Source organism: Peromyscus californicus, unplaced genomic scaffold, assembly GCF_007827085.1.
Source record: "Peromyscus californicus insignis strain IS unplaced genomic scaffold, ASM782708v3 Scaffold_17__1_contigs__length_78620276, whole genome shotgun sequence".
Taxonomy (NCBI): domain Eukaryota; kingdom Metazoa; phylum Chordata; class Mammalia; order Rodentia; family Cricetidae; genus Peromyscus; species Peromyscus californicus.
In genome coordinates this window covers 62,440,061-62,461,786 of record NW_026294469.1, presented here as the reverse complement: position 1 = coordinate 62,461,786, position 21,726 = coordinate 62,440,061, and the positions used below count along the sequence as shown (strand labels likewise).

General features: G+C 43.7%; 1 protein-coding gene across 1 annotated transcript in view; it reads left to right on the top strand.

Moving 5' to 3' along the window:
- Nucleotides 1–4,441: 4,441 nt before the first annotated feature.
- Nucleotides 4,442–21,726, top strand: part of Me2 (malic enzyme 2) — a 48,663-nt gene continuing 31,378 nt past the window's right edge. Inside the window, exons 1-4 of the mRNA XM_052742491.1 lie at nucleotides 4,442–4,963; nucleotides 14,127–14,249; nucleotides 17,700–17,833; nucleotides 21,224–21,373. Of these exons, the coding sequence (XP_052598451.1) occupies nucleotides 14,139–14,249; nucleotides 17,700–17,833; nucleotides 21,224–21,373 (395 nt within the window). The 5' untranslated portion in view covers nucleotides 4,442–4,963; nucleotides 14,127–14,138. The remainder of the gene's footprint in view (nucleotides 4,964–14,126; nucleotides 14,250–17,699; nucleotides 17,834–21,223; nucleotides 21,374–21,726) is intronic.

Genomic DNA, 21,726 nt, shown 5'->3' with positions numbered 1-21,726 from the left:
ATGATCTCTCCATTTTGTCAGAGAGTCCAACAGTGGACAGCAATGAGGAAACAGGTAAGGAGGACAGTACATCTACACCAGAGTACCGAAGGCAGTTTCCTCTGCAAGAAAAAGTTCATTAATGTGAGTCCTCTTATGTAAACACCAGGATATAGATACAAAAGGCACACAGAGAGGTGTGTATAGGAGACACGTTTCAGGAAGTCCACACCTGTGTAGCCACTGCCCAGACTGAGCGATGGAATGTTCTTAGCCTCCACAGGTTTCTTTTATATCTCCTTTCAGTGAATCCACGTTAAGACAAACACCTCACTACTGACCTCTATCATCACAGCATTACGGCTAAATCTTCTAACTTCAATGAGTCAGATATTCCTGCCCTCAGACAAGCATGTAAGATGTCAAGATGGTTGTTTCTCCTTCACAGTAATCTAGCTTTCTGAGCCTTATAACAAGCCGTCTGGGGCTGGCAAGCTAGTGCAATCCTGGAGACCCACCCCGGAGAGAAACTGACTCAAGTCTTCCTCTGACTTCTACCTGTGCACATGCACATAAACCCTAAGCAAATCAGCAATTAAAATAAGCAGTTTTAATGTAATAAATTACCTGCTTAATCTCAGTAAATAGAAAGAACTGCCCATAGCCTTTCCTCACTAGCACTGGGAGAAAGGTAGCATCTTTTTTTTTTAATCATGCAAATGGATAAGGCCATGGGGTCGAGGATTTGGAAACTGTTGGATTCAGAAAAATATTACAATGTGTGTATTGTGCATGTTATGCACTACTCACAGTGGGATCTGGGTCTGTGACTCAGAAATGCATTCATATTTCTTTAAAAATTTTTGTTGCATGTATTTATTGTGCATATGTATGTGTGCACGGGTGCATGCCACAGTGCTCATGTGATTGTCAGAGGACAATTTGGGGGGATCAGGGCTCTCCTTCTACCATGTGGGTCCCGGGTGAACACAGATCATCAGCCGGGGCAGCGAGTGCTTGGTCTACTGAGCCATCTCACCAACAGAACACTCACGTTTCTGAGGAGAAACGGATGACTATTTATATTACGTTCGGAAAACAAGGACTACAGACAAATTCTGATTGTCACAAAGTCTTAAACTACCAAACTTTCCTGAAACATTTGGATTTGAGGATTGTCTATAACACTCTGTGGAGCTGTAGGAGACAGGTTGTCATTTAAGGAACTTTTCTAATAATCAAGGCTTACTCTCATGTTGTGTTCCCCACAGAGCTTTCTCAGGTAATCCCTCTTTTCGAATAACTACAGCACTTGGAGCTTATTCTCCACATCTTATGAAAACATCTGTTCAAAATAAAATGTTCAATTACACAAAAGTAGAAATTCAAGTATAATAATCCCTCATAAAAACGTCAACCAACTTTGACAATGTTATTTCGTCTATTTCCATTGAAGTAACAATGAAAACAATTTTAGGGTTGGGGATCACTACAACATATATTAAAGAGTCTTAGCATTAGGGAGGATGAGAACCACTGCTCTAACCACTGTCCTTCGGGGAAGCTCCTTAAACTCAGGAAGTGAACAACTCAAAAGGCTCAGGAAATCCCTAAAGGAGAATAGCTACATTAGGTCCCTCCCTTCCCAAGTATATATAAACAGTAAAGACTACTGAGAGAAACTCTTAGATAAGTCCATCTTCCTAGAAAACTCTCTGATAAACTGAACTGCTTAGAAGAGGCTCAGACCAACTGACTTCCTGAAAAAAAAAAAAAAAAAAAAAAAAAAAAAAAACCACTCCTACCTGGAGGTTTTGTGGTATGATAAGTTTTAGGCCTCCTGAAGGCCTCTCCACTGTTGCAACAAACCGAATCAGACCAAATTGGAAAGCCCAGGTTTAATGGGTAAAGCGTTCTCGGGCAATTCCCCCAACATGGGGATGCAAGACCAGAAGAACCACATGTATCTTTTCTGGGATGCAGCTTTTATACACTGTGGGAGTGATCTTGAGCCTCTCCGGGGGAGGAGCTGTGTTTGGTGGGCTTTGAAGGAGCAAGTTTAGAGAGAGGGGATGGGAGTTGAGGTGGATCTTCCACCGGACTCCATCCAAACATGGTGTACCTCAGGTCTCCAGCTTTCATCCATGCTGGTTGGGTTTTTGGTGGCTCAGCTGTCTGAGTCATTCTGTGCCTATAGTAACCCTTCACTTATACTCTCATAAGTAACCCTAATAAAACCCATAGGTTCATCAAGTTGGCTCTGGTAGTATCCTTACTGTGGTGGTGTAAATGAGAATGGCCCTCATAGGCTCATAGATTTGAATACTTGGCTACCAGGGAGTGGCACTATTTGAAAGGACTAGGAGATGTGGCCTCATTGGAGGAAGTGTGACACTGGGGGTGGGCTCTGAGGTTTTAAAATCCCATTGCAAGACCCAAGTTTCTCTCTCTTCCTGCTGCCTGTGTGTCCGTATGTAGAGTTCTCAGCTATTTCTCCAGCACCATGTCTGCCGACATGCTGCCATGGTCCCTGCCATGATGAAAATGAAACCTCTGAAACTGTAAGCAAGCTCCAATTAAATGCTTTCTTTTGCAAGTTGCCTTGGTTATGGTGTCTCTTCACAGCAATAGAAAAGTAACTAAGACAGAAGTTTGGATTTTGTGCTATAACCTTACTTAGGTCAGTCTTGAGTTGTCTATCTGGAGTAAGTGGACATTTGATCACATCTCCCCAGGAACAGTGTCACACAACACCTGCTCTGGAGCCAGTATAGAATTCTAAAAAATAATAATTAATTAAAAGGTCTACTGCCTATTACAGTGGGTCAGAGGCACACAGAGCAAAGTATGATTATCATTATTATTCTATTCCTGCTACTAATAACTCTAATGTCCTCAACTTTATCTAATAAGTGTTAGGATATATTCTATGGAAAGGATGATAATTACTGTGATACAAACAAGATTTGTTTTGTACATTTGATCAGTGACTGTTAAGAAATGATTTTTTTAAGGTATAAAACCAGAAAACCTTATTATAATTGATTTATACAAATAGAGTATTATTTTTTAAAATAAGAACTGAAAGTAGGGCTTAAGGCTGAACATGGCTCAATCACTTTCTGAATGGTCTCTAAGAGGATGAAAGAATTTCTTCCAAAGGAGGAGAGTCCCTTGTAAATGGAATCAGAAGCTGTTGACCCTGGACCAGAAAGAAGTATGGCTCAACTCTAAGCAGAGTGTAGATGGCAATCCTATTGCACGTGTCCTAGGAACGAGTCATTTGGATTCCTATGTGTTTGAACGTTGTGGGGATGGAGAGGGAGGGAGAGAACAACAGGAGGAAGAGGAGGAACCGCAGAAAGACTAGCTTGTTTTTCTAGTAACAAAGTATTTACTTTTCACTGGAAGGCGTTTGACCAATCTGCAAGTCAGAGTACACTGGGCACCTGACATTAGCAGATACTGCGTTTAATGAGGACTCCAGTGACCTCAAGCAAATTAAATCCCATCCTGATAGCTCTTTGCAAACCTTCAACCTGGAATAACCCAAAGACGGCAGTCAGAGACAACAGAACTCCGCTGATGAGGAATTCATGACATTTGCCATTTTTCAGCTTCTATCATTCAGCTTGCCACACCTTGTTTCTGGCAGGCGGGGTTACGTCAGGCCACACTTATTTATAGTTCCTCTTTCTTGCGGTGGTGACTATAGCAGCCATACCTATTATTTGTCATCTAACTGTAGTTTTTCCTCAAGTGCCCCACCCTTCAGTGTTCAGGGCAGTGTAACTGCCTGGCTTTGAGGGGAATGATTCACTTTTCTCTCTCTGGCTTCTCTTAAACTTTTCCTATACATTTCCATCACCTTTAAATTCCTTATTTTCTCTTCGTTGCCTCTTATTTACCCTTGTATCTTTTAAAAATTATTATTTATATCCCTAAAGAGCATATCGATTTCATTATAGTGGATAATTTCTAGCGATTACAGTTTCTGAAACAAAAATAAATATCTTCCAAAATCCTAGTTGTGGGGGGGAACAGATGCGGGACGGGGTGCGTGTGTATGTGAACCTTGCTGCCTTCAAGGATGAGAAGGTGAACTGTCCCAGCGCTTTCCCAAGAACACTGAATATCTATTCGTGGTGACGGTGGCAGCATTAATGATTAGTAAATTCCCGGTAGGTCAGTAACTGGGCCAGCAGCCATGGAGGACGGCATAGAATTTTGGAGACGACCTACATTCGCCAATAAGTACTGCTCAGAAAAATGCAGCCCCATCAAAGCGCCCAAGCTTGCGCTTCTTGAGCTCCCTACTCTCCACTCTCCTGCGTGGCCCATCTCTTCCCTCCTCCACAGGCGGTCCAGGAGAACCCACATCACAATCTCCTCGTGTCTGCTGGACTAGAGGATTGGTACCCGCAGACCACGCGCCGCGCCTGCGCACAGCCGTCTTCTCGCGTGAACGCCCTGCGGTGGCTGCCGAGTCCCTGCCGACCCGGAGTGCCTGGCTGGTGGCTGGCATAAGCCGCCCCTCCGCGTCCTCATGGAACCGGGTACCACCCTGCTCCCCCGAAGCGCATCCCTCCTCCCGCCGCCGGCGTCGCGGGTGAACCTTTGCGCGCCGCCTCAGAACAGTTAACAACACCCAGGAACCCGGCGCAGGAAGGTGCAGCCGAGAGGAACCGAGCCCGGGGGGCGGAACCAGGCTGGAGCCACGTCCCGCGCCAGCTCCCGGCCTCCCATTGGCCTGCGCGCCTGTCCGTCCGCCCGGCACCGGCCCGCGCCTCTTTCTCCGCTACCTCTGCGCGTGTGGGGCGGGCTCCCCCCCCCCCCCCCCCCCCCCGGCAGAGCGAGCCGGAGCTGGCGCCGGCTGCCAGGAGCTCGCGGGAGGCCGGCCGGGGCGGCGCCAGGACCGAGCATCGCGGGCTGTAACGCCGCGGCCTCTCTGCCTGCAGCACCACCTGGCGCGGGCCAGGGTTCGGTAAGGCACGGAGCGGGCGGCCTGGTCCTGGAGGGTGGGCGCGGGCCTTTCCGCCCCGGGAGCCGCGCGCGCCGTTTGTGCTTCGCATGTGCGGCCCGCCTGGCGGGTGGGCAGCGGGGCGGAAGGAGGGACTCCGGCACTCTGTTGAGCTCCAGCTCGCCGGTGCCAGGACACCCCGTTTTCCTCCCAGGAGTCCAGCCGGGTGCCTTCCAGATCTCCAGCATCCCAGTATCTTTTCCTCTTGCGCTGGGGAAAGACATACTTTGTGGTTCGAAACCCCTTTGGCAAGATTTCTTTCTCAGCAGAGCCCAGGGAGGCACAGGAGTTGGGCTGTGTGTGTGTGTGTGTGTGTGTGTGTGTGTGTGTGTGTGTGTGTGTGTGTGTGTTCCTCATTTTAAAAGAAAGAGTTGTTGCGGGCTAGAAAGTTCTAAAGATTGGAGTGGTTCTGTCCATTCATCTGTAATGGCACCTGTGCACCGGGATTGGCAGGTGACTCTCACGCTCTTCATGACCAACCCAGAGTGTGGTGTTGCGTTTGTGGCTTTAGGTTCGACTTTATTTTGGGGGGTACTAGTGATCATTCTAGAAAATGTGTATTGCTTGTGGTGATGAGCATGATCAAAATAACTGACCTCAACAGAAGTGCACCCTTAGTAACGTTGGATCCCTGGAATTATCCTCTTAAAATGCTTGTGGCAGTCACTTCTAAGCAAAGCCGTAACGCTGTTACTTCTGTTGGTGTAGGAATTGTTGGTAACAGTAGAAAACACTGTTGTTAGAAATGGTCTGGGCGCTGTTCTCTGAACAAGTTACCCCAGAATAACCTTTTCAGGTTAATGCTGTTATCTCCCAGTAAATACCTTGGAAGGTTAAGTAACTATTTCAAGACCCGAGTCTTTAAATAAGCGAGGGACTGGATTTAAACTCAAGCTAACTTCATAGCTTTTTAACTGTGCATACTCCTTAAGTGTTGTTTTTGTTGGTAAGTGATTGCAAAGTAATGCAAACTTTTTTTTTAGTTTCCAAATATTCTGGAAGATAGAGAAGAAACGGTCGGTCGCATCCCCCGAATAAATTGAAAAGTAAATGTACCTTGTGTGTAACCGCTGTAATTAGGTGGTTATACATCTGCTACACGGTTTTCAGAAACACAGTACAACAGTTTAACTTTTTTAATACTGGATTTTTAAGAAACCAGCCTTGAGCATTGATTGTAAGCTGCAATTGGCTCTTTTGTGTAGTTATGAAAGCTTGAAAGTTAGATACAGAGGCCAGAAATGCTGATACAATGCTTTATCATCACTAGGCTTGGTGGACCTTGCTTTTGTTAGAAGGTCCTCGTTTATTCTTAAAATGAATGAAGAAGCAGCTGAGTCACATCCCTATAAGGAGTTTAGTGTACTTAATGAAAATACATTTCAGAGTCCTGAAGGACTCACTGTTTCAGGGTTGCTGTGTTTATTTGGTTGGTTGGTTAGTGTTTAGAAAGGGGCTAACATAGCCCCAGTCAGCCTTGGATTCTGAATTCTGCCTTGATTCCCAAGTGCTGTGATTCACCCCTGAGCGTCCATAGCCTGCTCATTTTAGAGCTGATGTTTAAGTTAAAAGCTTCTATAGTGCTGTTTATGCCTAATTTGTATTTAATTCCATTTTTAAAATTCTCATCTATTCTAAATTTTATATTATGTTTAAAATTATAGCTCATTGAAGTTGAAATAAACTAGACACACATACACACACACACACACACACACACCCCCCAAAAAAAAAAGAAAGAAAAGGAAGAAAAACTCACTGAAATCTGTTAATCTGGGTTCCAAGTTACGTTCGGTTTAGTAAAAATGTAATTATTTATGGAAAGTGAACTAGTTTATTTGAAGGTGATCATTTTGTTTATACTGCTGAAATTGATCAATGTTTGCAAATTTCAAAGTGAAGAACATATTTATGTAGATATTGTTTAGTATTTTCTGTTGACGGGATCTCTGTCTCCTTTTTTCTTTCTTTTTTTTTTTTGGAGCTGAGGACCGAACCCAGGGCCTTGCGCTTGCTAGGCAAGCGCTCTACCACTGAGCTAAATCCCCAACCCCCTCTGTCTCCTTTTTGACCAAGAGATTGAAGTACTTTAAATGTTAATCTTGATTATCCTCATAGCCTCTAAATTTAATCATTTAAAAAATGTGGATGCAGAAACTCCCAGGTGTTTAGAATGCAGCTTCTGACTGTTCGCCAGTAGCTCCTTCATAAGGAGCGTTTGTACAACAGCGCAGGAAGCATCTTGAGTCTTATTTAAATTTAAACTGTCTTGATTTAAAGCTTGAGGGAGTGAAGAAAGCCCTTTGAGTAGCTCTTGTGGTGAGCTATGAGAACTGAAACCCAGGGAGGGTGTGACTTAACTACAAATTAGTTGATTCAGCAAGTGGCAAAGCAGGGTTTCAGGCCGAGCAGTTGGACTGTAGAACTTGCCCTTTTTATTGGAAACCCTTCAAGTCGGGGCCGTGAGGCTTCCGACAGGATGACGGGTACTGTGTGTATCGCCATGGTGTATATACGCCATCACTCTGTAAGTTTGTCATTGGATTTGCCTTTCCTTTGTGTGTGCCTGTGTGCACTTGGTGCAGAGGCCACCGATGTCCTCAGTTACTTCCCATCTTCTTTGGAGACAGGATCTCTCACTAAGTCTAGACTGACTGGCAAGATCTGCCTGTCGCAATCCCCCCCACCCTCAGCACTGGGGTTACACCCATGTAACTGGCTTTTTATGTGTGGGTGTTAGGGGTTTAAACGCAGGTCCTCGTGGTTGGGAAGCAAGAACTTCACTCATGTCCCCAGCCCTCATTGTATTGAGACAAATGAGTGTTCTGGTGGAGTGGTTGGTTCCCGGATTAAACTTCGTGAACAGTTTTTTTGGGTTTTGTTGTTACTGTTTTTTAAGTATATATGTAGAGGGTATTTGGGACCAGAGAGGAAACTGCCAACTTCTAAGTTAAGAACCGTCTTTAAAACTACTGTAAATCTTGCTGTTTGGAAGGCGGGAGGATTGCTATGATTTTGAGGCCAGTCTTTTCTTTTTTTTTTTTAAAGATTTATTTATTTATTTTGTATACAGAAGAGGGTGCCAGATCTCGTTATAGATGGTTGTGAGCCACCATGTGGGTGCTGGGAATTGAATTCAGGACCTCTGGAAGAGCAGTCGTTGCTCTTAACCTCTGAGCCATCTCTCCAGCCCGAAGCCAGTCTTTTCTAATTAGTGACTTCAGGACCAGCCTTTGGAACATAGCAAAAGTGTCTTTAAGGACAGAATCAGAACTTCCCTCCAAAGTCCACTATTCCCATCCTGTCCTAAAAGATAGGATTTAACTGCCATAAAGTAAAGGTGATAATTAATAACATAAAAACAAAGGATACATTTACTATTATGAATGTCCTAAAAAGGTCCTTAGGTGGTCACAGGCCAGCGAAAACCTGACTAACCCCAATGCCAGTTCAGAGACCATTTGGGATCTCCACGGTGACAGCTCATTCCAAACCGGTCATTATCTGAGTCCAGACTCAAGTTCAAATCTCTAACTGCCAAACTCGCTCATTACACCAAGTCATGACCTCTGTCTTGTGAAGAGTGTCGAAGTCTGGTCTCTAGTGGATAGCCTTTCCAGGTGGTCGCCGTCTCATTTCTGTCTCCAGGGCATGCAGTGACTTTATAGTTGAAGCCGTTTGTAACAGCACCGGGAAAGAGAGGTCCACTGCCTCAGCATTCAGTGAAAGGGGGCAGGGAGAACGGCAGTGGCCATGCCAGCAGAGAACCAGGATCCATGAAACTGGAGTTTCCTGGAGCATGCCCCAGGTTCCATGACCCTCTGGAGTAGGGGACCACAAAGGAAAGCGGTAGACTTTGGTGATGGTAGAACATAAAGAACATTGCATTGTAGGGTGGGGAGATGGTACAGCAGTTAAGAGCACGTGTTCTTGCAGCAGACTGGGGTTCAGTTGCCAGCACCCAAATGGTGGCTCACAGCCGTCTGTAACTCTGGTTCCACAGGATCTGACACCTGGTTTGACTTCCTTGGGCACCGCACTCCCATGGTACACAGACATGAATACAGATAAAAACACCTACCTGAAAGACCCTCCCCTTCCTGAACAGTGAAGTTAATGAAATAGAAAAAAAACACAGAGGCAAATTTGAGAGGGAACTCTTCAGATACAGGAATGAAGAGAGACCCTCCCAGCAGTGGCCAGGAGTTGAAGACAGACTTCTCCTGGGTAGACACGGAACTGTAAGGACAGGTTGAGTCTGAAGTGTTTATTGCTCTACAGGAGATGGAAACGGATTTCCTAGGCCCTGTTTACCCATAGGAACCAAAATTTTATGTCCCGAGTGAGAAGTATGAGAGCAGTCGGCAGGGCTAGGAAGTCTGTCTGTCCTCCCTAGGATGGGGATAGGTTAAGCCCTACATCATAAGTGTGTCCTAAACCTTCAGCTCACTTGAATCTGGGTTTGACAGTCTGCATCCATTTAGATATGGACTAATTTAAGAATTGCTTTTAGGCTGTAAACCCTGGATCTCACTGACGCAAACTCTCAGCGGCCTCCAGAAATTGGCTTCTAGAGAGCATATAACATGTAGGGGCCCACTGTCAAAGATCTCTGCTGTAATTGCCAAAAGAAAATTACCTCAGATAAAAATTATGCCAGGAAAGAAATTAAAACTTATATCTGAGTACTACAGACATTAGAGTGATTTGGAAGGGTCTTGAAAAGGTCTTTGAAATATGTAATGAAACCAGAATTTTAAATTATAAAATATGAATAGGTTCAAATAGAAATATGGACAAATAAAGTGGAAAAAATGCCAATCAGAAATAGGTAATTAGGGCTGGAATGTAGTTTAGTTGGTCGAGGGCTAGCCTGTGGGCCAGATGCCCTGCTTTGCTGTCCAGCACCACAGGAGAACTCCCCAGGCAATGGTGCAGGAAGATCGGAAGCTTGAGGCCTGAGATAGGAGATTTGTCTCAAAAAAAGAAAGGGATCACTGAAGAGCTATGAGAATTTAGGGTAGAGCAGTTGTTTAACAATTTTATTTGGAAGAACGGGATTTAGAGGGAAAAGAAATAACTACATAAAAGTTAAGAAACAAATCTAACCAAAGTTTCAAGGGCTGTAATTTGGAACATGAAAGGAAAACCAGACCAGGAGCCCAGACAGTAGCTGTGATGCTGGATGAAATAGAGCATGCCAATTCCTATGATTGGGCTTTCGTGGTTTTCAGTAAATTAAGAAGTTTCAGGAGGGTGGAATTATAGGTGTGATTCAAAGAAAATCTGTTTAAGTATGTCAATCCACTAATGAGTGCGTAGTTAACTTTAAGGCTATTCACTTGATTTAAATAGCTGTAATCTTTGGCTTCAGGCAGGAATCTCAAGGAGCTAGGTGACATCCTGTAATCCCACAACTTAGATGCTGAGGCAGGAAGATTTACTTGATTTGGGGCTATAGAATGCAATCCTACCCCCCTCCCCCAATAAAAAGAAGGGGGGGGATTATAAAACAAACCCCTCTCCAAAAGACATGAGAGTGGGAAGGGGACCTGTTGGGAGCCAGTTGGAGGGATGGGAGGAGGAAGGATGTGTGCATGTGTTACGGGAATGTATTATATACATGTATAGAATGACAAAGAGTCTTTTTTTTTTTAAAGATCAAAAGTAAGAAAAAAAACCCATCAGGGTCATATGAAATGTTTTTGGTATTTGTCCTGTTCTTTGCTGAGAGCTACAAGTTTTGGAGTTTCTTGAGGGATAGGAATGTCATTTGTTGTTCTTGGTAAGACTTTTTGATTCTATCATTTTATGCTGATAAATGAGGTAACTGGGTAAAGTTCCTGGAGAGCTCCAGGATGGGGCTGGGCACTGCGGGGTCTAGAGGACTGAAACGTTCAGCCTCACCCATGACCTCTGGGAAGGGTGGGGCTGGACATTAAGCTCTATAAAACCACCTGAATTAGAAGAGTTCATGTGCTTCTGGGTTGCCAGACACGTGCAAGACCAGGGGAGGTGGCAGTGTACCCCACTCCTTCGCACTTTGCCCAGCACATCTATCTTGCTGTTCATCTGTATCCTTTCTGTATCATTTAGAGTTAAACAGTAAATAAAGGAAGTCTTTCTCTGAGTACTGTGAACCATTGTAGCAAACGATCAAGGCCAGAAGGGAAGCTGCTTGGTGAGAAGTATAGGTGGCAGTCTTCTTGAGTCAGCCGCTGGAGTGAGGCCAGTCTTGTGAGTGTGGGTCCTTCACCTATTGGTCTGACACGATGTGTAGTATCGCAGTTGAATGGAATTATAGAGCATCCTTGGTATCTGCTGTAGAATTGTGTGGAGTAAGCCTTGTATACAGCTCATCAGGCATTTTCTGTAATTCATAGGAGAGAGATGCTGCATCTCCACAGAATTGGTGACTGAAATGTGGAAGGAGAGGAAAAAGTTTTCTCTTTACCCATAAATAGTTTTGTCCCCTAATTGTTCTGTAGGTGGTAGATCCACTAACTAGGTCCGGAAATAAGTTCTGGTACTTGTTTCCAGAGGAGTGGGGAGCCGCACGCCAGGGAAAACAGAAACTTCACTATTCTCTTAACATTGTGTCTTCAATTTTCAACATGTAAATGAAAAAAGTGAACTTAAATCTGAAGAAATTAGGCTATTTGATTTTTAGATCTCCTGGCATTGTGATCTTCAAACAGTAAATTTGGGTATCTTTATGGATATTCAGGTCATATATAAGTTAAAATTCTAGGAATGACAAAAAAATTACATGCAGTAAAAATTGAAAGTCAAATTCACTTCCGTCCTTTCTGCTCTCCGGTCTCTCCAGATCTCCAGGTGTGTGTTTGTGTTTTCAGATTTGTTTTTAATGTGATGCTCATGTTGTATGTGTACCATCTTCACTAACACAGAACTCTGCTTCTGTCTCACGATTCTTGCCATCCTTTCTCTTAAAAGAAGCCTCAGCTGCATTTTAATTGCTGGCCAGAATTGGACCATAGATGGGTCTTTGAGGGATTTGAACAGGTGGTTTATGAAGATTTTGATGGTTAGCTTTTCCTTTAATCGTCTTTTTTTTCTGTTCTCCCACTTCCTGCTGTGTCACCTTTTCTTAAGGCTCACACTCAGTGCTTAAATTCCTTCCCTAAAATGTTTGCTTAAATTTGTCTCTGTGTTGGCCTTTCATGTACAGTGATTTTTCACTTTCTTCTAGAAAACCTTTCATTCACACGTTCTTTTCACTACAGTCCCTTTCATACTTTATTTTAAAGTTACTTGTATCCATGGCTACCTAAGCTGAGTGGGAACGTTTGTGACAATGTTGAAGTCTTCAGCTTCGCATTCAGTCTGCTATCAGCATCACCCTGAGCTGTGGGTGTGTTGGTGGGGCTCCAGGCCTTATGCGAATGTATCTGAAACAGTGTATCCCAGTGTATCTTCTGATTTCTGGTGCCCGGCAGAAAAGAGCTTCAGCAGAGCGTCTTGAAAACTGCAGTATTTCAGTGTCCCTAACTAAACAATCAGCAGTGCTTGTAAACTAGCTGATCTCTGGATTGAAATACCTGTAGAAAACAATCCAGAAATGCTGCTGACTTCCAGCCCCTAGGGGTGTGTGTGCAAGTACAACACAGGAAGGAGAGTTTCCGTCCTTCAGATGACAGGGATTTGAAGCCTCTGCAGCAGGGGCCAGCAGCTTTGTTTTAAAGTAAAGAATTAGTGAGTAAACAGTTTAGGTATTCTGAGTCACCTGTTTTCTTTGTGTTCTCTGCTTTTATTTTGCTTATGTGTTTCTGCAACCCTATGAAAAATGTGAAAACCCTTCTCGGGTCAAGGACCACATACAAACAGGCCTGTTGCTTTTAGAAGAGCACACCCATTTTCGATTGCCAGCCTACACTGTCATAAAACAGTATTGCTCGCCCATAAAACAGTATAGTCTTGAGACACTTTGAAGCTAGTGTCTTGTTCGATGATAAAATTTAAAGTGTGGTGCCCCTTTTTCTTCCCTAGGGATTTCCCGTTGTTTCGGTGGTGTCTCCTGGGGGAAGCAGAGGAGAAACTAAAAAACGGGAGGAATGTAACCCGAGAACTCCATACTGTCCCTGTAACTTCTGTGAAAGCTGGACCCAAGCGCTTATTTGAAAGTCATATTTTATGGTTGTTCTTTAGGAAATGTCTTTAGTTGGTCGAGCTGTGTTTTTGTTTTATTGCTTGGTGAGCAGTCACTTGGCTTTGACAGTCTTACTTAACAGAGGTTCTTCCTGTTTACTCGGGACTTTGAGAAGAGCAGGGGAGAAGCCAAAAGACTTTCCATAACATCAGCAGATAGATAACCAGAAGCTACACATGTCAGCCTTCAAGGCAGCTCCATATTCGTTCTATATAGCTGTATGTAGCTATATTATACATAGTATATGTAATGCCATTTCAGTCTTCCTTGGGGTCTTATAATAAATTAAATGGTTATTCCAGCATTTGTTGGCACACTTGACACCACTACATAGGTTTTTTAAAAAATAATTTCAAAAGATGCATTTTACACATCTATCATATCCCTTTCCTCTGTACCTTTGTATCGTGCATTCAAAGTGGAATACCTTCTCTGTGACTACTATATATTCATTTTTTGGTTGCCGTGATCAAAACCTGACAAAAAACTTATAAGGAGAGGGGTTTGTTTTGGGTGAAGGCAGGGGAAGCATGGCAGAGTCCATGACAGCGGAAGAGCTCGAGGCTGGGACCAAAGGGGTGGAGGGAGATAAACACTGACTTACTCTTTTTCCCCTCTTCATTCAGTCCAGGACCCCAGCCCGTGCATGGTGTCACTCACATTCAGGGTAGGGTTTTCCACTAAACCTTTCTGGAAGTGCACCACAGACATCATCACAGACATCGGAGGCATGTCTCCTGGGTGATTCTAATTCCAGTCAGGTCGACAGCGAAGTGTAGCTCAGTTGCCAAGGTCAGGGAGTGTAACATCAGTAGTGTATCTCCCTCCCCGTCAGCTGTCTCAGTGATGCCTTTAAACTAGAGCGTTTTCCGGAGTGCAGTGAGCATCCACGTCTGCCTTTGAAATGGGTGATGCTTTGGAGCTATGTGTTTCTTACCAGCACTTCGTTTTTCCCAGGGGAGAGAAAAGATGTTTTCCCGGGTAAGAGCCGTTACCACTCCTTGTGCTTTGACATGCCGCCGCCATTTGCACCTGAAGGAGAAAGGCAAGCCACTCATGCTGAATCCAAGAACAAACAAGGTTAGTGACGTTAATGCCAGAGTGATTTATCTTCCTGTAGAGGTGTGCTTTTGGACTGATAAGGCTGGAAAGTTTTGTATTTGATAGCTCTGTAGCTGTCCATCTAAGGCCTGTGGAGGGTTGCTTTTTCTGTGTCGGATCTCTTCATTCAGCTGGCTTTTGTTTCTTTGTTTGTTTGGTTGGTTTTGGTTTTTCAAGACAGTGTTCCTCTTTGTAGCCCTGGCTGTCCCGGAACTCACTCTGTAGACCAGGCTGGCCTCGAACTCAGAGATCTGCCTGCCTCTGCCTCCCGAGAGCTCCCGAGAAAACATTCAGGTTTTGACTCATTCTGACCTTTATTTACTGGATGACACTGGCATCTGATTCAGACCTCTTGGCAACTCAGCTGATGTCATCTGAAAAAAATGGCAGAAAGCAGCTCCTGCTTGTTGATGCATTCTATGGAGGGAAGAACACGGGGCTTTTGACCTGCTTTGCATCGTGTCTGGCATGTGCTTAAGAAATGTATCAACAGTGGTCAGGGGAGAGTTCAGTGGTAGAGTGCATGCTTACCGTGTTCCTAGATTCAGTCCTCAGCACCACAAAACAGTCGTCAATAAAATGTAACTCTGGGTAAATATATACAAGATGGACTGGCTGGTTTGTGTGTCAACTTGACATAAGCTAGAGTCACCAGAGAGCAAGGAGCCTCTGTTGAGGAAATGCCTCCATGAGGTCCAGCTGGGAGGCATTTTCTCAATTAGTGATTAATGGTGGAGGGCCTAGACCGTGGTGGGTGGTACCATCCCTGGGCTGGTGGTCTTGGGTTCTCTAAGAAAGCAGGCTGAGCAAGCCAGGGGAAGCAAGCCAGTAAGCAGCACCCTCCATGGCCTCTGCATCAGCTTGTGACTCCAGGTTTCAACCCTGCATGAGTTCCTGTCCTGCCTTCCTCCAGTGATGGACTATGATCTGAAAATGTAAGCCAAATAAACCCTTTCCTCCCCAACTTGCTTTTTGGTTGTGATGTTTCATTGCAGCAATAGAAACCCTAACTCAGACAATGTAATATTTTAAAAATGTAATCTGAAAAGAGATTTCTTAAAGAAAGCTTGCAAGAGGGTACATAGTGTTTATCACATATATGAAGTGTGTATGCCTTCTTGGGAATGCTGCATTGAGATGAAAGGTGTGATCTGTTTTAAAAAACTTGCTGTAAAAATTTTGCCTATTCTGTTTTTTTCTGTTGTAAGAGAAAAATTATGAGCTGTTTAGCATACCGTGTTTACAGGAGTTTGAGGCCTGCAAAGGAATAGTGGGTGCACAGAGTACTCCTCAACTTAGCATGTCGGATACTTGCAGAGAGTTATGCAAGCTGCAGTTACAGGGTGCGTAAAGAAGGAGCTCCCTTCTCGGTTTCCCCCTTCTCGGTTTTCCCCGCCTCCACATCCTACATGCTCTTTAACCTGCAGCTCCTTCCTCATCCAGGACTGGAGACATGGGGTGCTGAAAGAGCACCAGCAGGGCGTGCTTGGAGACTCATTCAACCCCTAGAAACGTTATAAAGCAAAACAAAGCAGAACTCCAGTGACCTTTCCACACCACCATAGATGGGTGGTTGCTCCTTTTCTGAAACCCTGCAGCAATTCTTAGCCCGTGTTCCTATGCCATCACCAGTTTTTGTCTCTTTCTACTGCTTTCTGTGTCTTAAGATCATGTTCCCATGAGTTTATCTTTTTGAGTATATTTCCTGTTCCTTTGGGACAGTACCATTCATCTACTTTGTATCTTTTCTAATGCCTCATAGTAGCCATTTTGTACATATGTTGGGTTTGCTTATTTGTCTTTAAAGTGTGTGTGTCTGTGTCTGTGTCTCTGTGTGTGTCTGTGCCTGCAGAGGTGTCCGAACCCTCTGGACCTGGAGTTACAAGTGGTTGTGAGCCCCCAATGCGGGTGCTGGAATTGAACTCGAGTCCTTTGAAGAGAAGCCTGTCTTCTTACCTGCTGAGCTATCTCTCCAGCACACACACCTTATCTGGCTTCTTAGAGTGATAGATGTTTCTTTTTCTCTCTTTTCTTTCTTTCTCTTTCTCTTCCAAATCCAGCACGGAGCATCCAGCTCCGGGCCTTGTACATGCTGAGCAAGCTTCTATCACTGAGCTATGTCTCAGCTTCTACTTTATAGTGATATTTAAGTGTGTATTTTTATTCTGTATATCTAATGAAGTCTCTGGTTAGTTTGGCAGTCAGCTGAGGATAGGACAAAGACTTACATGTCTGGAGCTCGAACCATTTAGTCTCCCGTGCTTCGCTCGGGGCTCTGTTGCATGATGCACGCCTGGTCCACTCAAACACCTTGTATAGCTCCTGCTCTCGGACCTGCCGGTTATCTTCCGGCTTTTTCCTGGATGCTGTATTCCCCCAGCTACCTCAGAGCTTTTCCGTGCCTCACTCCTGTGGACATCTTATTCCCTAAGCGTTTTCCTACGCAGCTTTTTGTGTATCCTGTTGTTTAGTGGGCATTATCCAGTGTTTCAAGCAGTTGTCTGAAACTAGGTTCAGCTGCTTTTCTTGGATAAATGCTAAGCCTTCGGTTATTTTCCAGAACTAAAAAAAAAAGTTGATTCCTGATCATTTGGCTAATGCTCTTATCCCTTATCCCTTCTATGGAGGAAAGAATTTTAATAAATCCATACCTAAGCATTTTTGCTGGGTTCATTTTAATATAATTTATCCATGCCTAAAACCTGGAAATTGAATATGTTTTGACATAGATTAATTTTCAGCTCTATTTCGTTGATTTCATTTATATGTTACATGCATCTATATATAATATGAAGTTTTGGTGAGTTTTCTAAGCATAAATGGGTTAACAGTGTGCTTTGATTGGCACTCTGTGGTACTCATTGTATGGATATACCGTGAATTTCCTATGGCATAGATGATGAACTTGTAGTTTGTAATAGCCAAGTGATCTAGGAGCATTGTTAGAACTGATCACTGTTATATACCTATGTATTCTCTATTTAACTAGATATTTCTCTGGAATGACTATGTGCAGGTTATATTGCTTAATTAGAAAATATGTGCACTAAGTGTAGCCAGGTGTGGTAGCACACACACCTTTAATCCTAGCACCTCACTAGGGAGGCAGAGTCCTGCCTGGTCTATGGAGCAAGTTTCAGGATAGCCAGGGCTACACAGAAACCCTGTATCAATCCAGAAAGCAAAACAAACCCAAGACGTTTAGATGTTCTTTAGGTCTTCTTCCATCTCCAACAGCAGCATCTCCAAGACAGAACTCCCCCCCCCCCATACATTCATCTTTTATGATATCATCAGTCTTAAAACATTTTGAACTTCCTGGAAAAGGTGTTTTACTTTTCAGGATTTTCATTTAACTTGTATTTTAAAGGGCGGTGCTGTTGCTCCTGCAGTTAGTACTAATTTTAATTCTTCACTTCTGTTTTTTAGGGGATGGCGTTTACGTTACAAGAACGGCAAATGCTTGGTCTTCAAGGACTTTTACCTCCTAAAATAGAGACGCAAGATATTCAAGCCTTACGATTCCATAGAAACTTGAAAAAAATGACTAACCCTTTAGAAAAGTAAGAGCTGATGGGATGTTTAGTTGCGTGTTGGCAGTCTTTTTTTAGAATCACAGTGCGATTGTTCATGGCCTGAGAAATGTCCACGCTCCCAGTGAACTTTGTTCTTTTATCAGTTACTTCCTGCTATGGTGATTATGTCTTCTTCCCTTTAGGGCATGCTTGCCAGTGATCACGGCTGTAGAATTGGGCAGAAATAAGTTCTGTGCCAATGATAATGCCTTGCATTCACATTCCACGTGTGATTTGGAAACAGGAGGTGCCGTCTGATTTGCTCCCATTTCATTCCACAGCTCTCACTGGTCTCCCACTTTGTGTGTGACATTTTGCTGCTAGATTTGGAAGTGCAGGAATCCAGGAATAAGGGGCTGCCTCTGAGAGGGCTTTCTTGCTGGTAGAGACTTGAGGTTCCATGGGACATCAAATAATGAGGGAGCTAACTGTCTTTTTTAAGTAAGTTGCGTCTGCTGATAACTAACCTGCTCCCATGATAGCCCAGGGACCAACCCAGTGACATACAGCCCCACCTTCTAGGAGTTCAACAGCAGATAGCTATGCTGTGACTGTAACTGCATTCTGTCTGTACTGCGGTGTGTGTTGTGGTAGAAAAATTGCATTTTTCTATTCTGAGAGCATGAGGGGTCATGTAGCCCAACTTGGGGAATGAGATAAAACTTCTAGAAGGAAGCAATATCTAAGCTGAAATCGAAAGCCTGTTGCAAGCTAACAGTTAAAATGAGAAAGGAAGGTATTGCAGGTAGCGGGAGCTGTCTGAATTCAGGACTGACTGTATCTATTGGGGTAAATATAAACACTGCTGACCTGTGGGAGTAGTTCCGTTGATTGGATGGGACAAAAAGATAGCTCCATTGAGAAGCGAGTGGGTGGGAAGAAAAATGTAATCTCCTCTGAAGTTCAAGTAAGAGGGGCAAGAAAGACATTGAGCCATGGAAAAAGTGGAACTCTGGTTTAGGTATTCTCGCTTGGGGAACAAGTTGAAAGTGTTCATAGTTGCACAGAACAGACTCAGGAGAAACTGCTGCAGCAAGGTTCCAGAAGAAGATAAAGGGGCAAGTGCAGAGGTAGAAGGCTCCGTTAATCCAGAGGGGGTAAACGCAGATATATTGGTAAGGGTAGGTGTGCTAGTGATGGCTCTGAACTCTTACCTGGTGAAATGGAATTTGAATGTCCCAGATAAACTATAGAAGGGCTAAGGTCACACGGAGAAAGCCTATTCAGTTAGGAAGTGAAGCCCCTCCAAGTTAGATGGGTCGGAAAGAGCAGCCCTGCCATTGTGGCACACTTACTTCTCAAGTGTTAACAGCACTTGAGAAACTGATGAGGAAGGAGCAGGTTCATAACTTGAAGGCTAGCCTGGGCTACACAGTGAGACCCTGTCTAAACACAACAAAATGCACGAGAGCAGGCCCTGAAGCCCCGTGGAATGATCTCATTTGTAGAGCTGTCGTTCTACGGGCAGTGTTAGTTTCTACAGAGGAGGAGAATGTAGCCTTGGATCAGGTTTGGGGCATTGTTCTAGGCTCCTTACTGTGAAGTGAAATTCAGCCTGTCTGGAGTTGACTGATTGGTGGGCGGGGACATACATGCTCTGGTAGGTAGGGTTTTGCAGTGGTAGAGATGTGTGTACCTGTAACTTCGCAAACGGTGACAGTTGGGGAAGAGGGTAGGGTTGTGATGGTGTGGAATTCCGGGCATGTGTCACCCCTACGTTTTAAGAGACCTGGGTAGGAACAAGATCAGTGTGAGGCAGAGTGAAGGTAGAGTGGACGGAGGAGGGGCCAGAGTTGCACAGCTCCCTCTCACGTGCCTGAAGGGTCATCTGTTTCTTTACTACCCCGTCATCTCTTTCAGAAAGCCTTCTTTTCCATTTTATAGCCTGATTGCTTTTGATTACTTCCCTAGAGTGAGGAGAAATCTTCTCTTTAATTTCTACCTATTATTGATGTCATTTCTGTCCCTGGTAGCTATATAGAAAATACAGTTCATTTGTATAAATGGTTTAAGTATTCACCAAATAAAATATAGAAATACAGACGTCTCAGCCTAAAATGGAGTTATGTTCAAATAAACCATTTTTTTTTTTTTTTTTTTTTTTTTGGTTTTTCGAGACAGGGTTTCTCTGTGTAGCTTTGCGCCTTTCCTGGTACTCGCTTTGGAGACCAGGCTGGCCTCGAACTCACAGAGATCCGCCTGCCTCTGCCTCCCGAGTGCTGGGATTAAAGGCGTGCGCCACCACCGCCCGGCTCAAATAAACCATTTTTAAATTGAAAAATATTGTAAGGTGAAGGTGTGTTTAGTACACCCAACATACCAAATACCATAGCTCAACAACACAATCCATTTCAGAGCAAATTGCTGACCTTTGATTGCATGACTACCTGAAAGCCATGGCTTTACTGTAAGAGCCCGGCATAAGAGAGAGTATTTGCATATAACCTCCACATATATATACCCTCCCTTTTACAGATGATCACTCCCTTAAGGTTTTTTTTTTCTTTTTCTTAACAGTGCAAAAGCAATGTGAAGTTGCATACAGTAGAAATAATAGGGTGTGGTAGGACCAGAACCCAGGAATGTAGAGTATATGTGTGCAGTAGGAGAGGGGAATGGATGGCCTCAGAGCTACATTAGGAGACATGAGTCAGGAAGTGTTCCTAGCAGATAACAAGACAGGGCCATCTGATGCATCGTTTCCAAGGAGATGAAGTAAGTCAGGATAGAGGAAATGAGGCCGGAAAGTACATGAGGGTTTGTAACTTTTAGGGGTTTGAGCTTTATTTTACTGGCATTTAGAATTCATTTAAGAGCAATTAGAAATGATCACAGATCATGTATTTTAAAAGAGTGGATTGGAGCAAGAAAGGAAAATTGTCTAAAGACTAGTTAGTGGTTTAGGCTGGATATGAGGAGAAGTGGACATAGTTGAAAGATACTGGGAGGGAGGGAGAGAGAGAGAGAGAGAGAAGAAAAGAAATTAAGAATGGCCTTGAGAGCAGTGCTGGGGGCCTTCAGTGTGTGGTGAACATTTGGATGCATACCATTTCCTTTAGCTGCTTCTTTATGTGTGGGCCTCTGTTGACCCCTTAGCGTTTCCAGGCCTTCGTTCAAAGGGTTAGCTGTCATTTCTCTGGTTATCATCTAACACTTAAGTACTCCTGTGTGCTGCTAATTTTTAGTACTGTGTGTTACAGAATTATAACTTAGGGTTTTGGTGTGGTTTCTTTTTTTGAGGTAGGGGCGCATGTGTGTCTGTGTTCATGAATGTATGTGAAGGTGCACAGTTTTAGACATCTAGGTTAACTTTCAAAAGTCAAATTTTTCAGTGTGATGCAAGCTAACTTAGACATTATTTGCTGTGCTTAATTTTAGATACATCTATATAATGGGCATACAAGAAAGAAATGAAAAACTGTTTTATAGAATACTGCAAGATGATATTGAAAGTCTGATGCCAATTGTATATACACCAACAGTTGGTCTTGCCTGTTCCCAATATGGACACATCTTTAGAAGACCTAAGTAAGGCTTGTTTTTAAATACAAATATGCCATTGATTATTGTGTAAGGAAAACATTCTGTAATATCTAATTAGATTTCTGTGTGTTACGGTCATATCCCTGCCAGATTTCTCGCCTCACATAAGCCGAGTTTGTATTAAAAGCCGAATTGGTATTAATAAAGACTCAACATGTTCATATCTCTTGTTTTTGTAGAAATAGCTCAATTAACTAGCTCCTAATAATTGTTGCCGTTATTGGAGGAGTTGTATAGTAACTGCACCTTTCTCCTCCCCAGGCCATAATTACGCTTCAGCCTTTGGCAGTTTGCCAGGTTGGGGGTGGCATTTATCAGCTTTAGTTTCTAATGCTTGT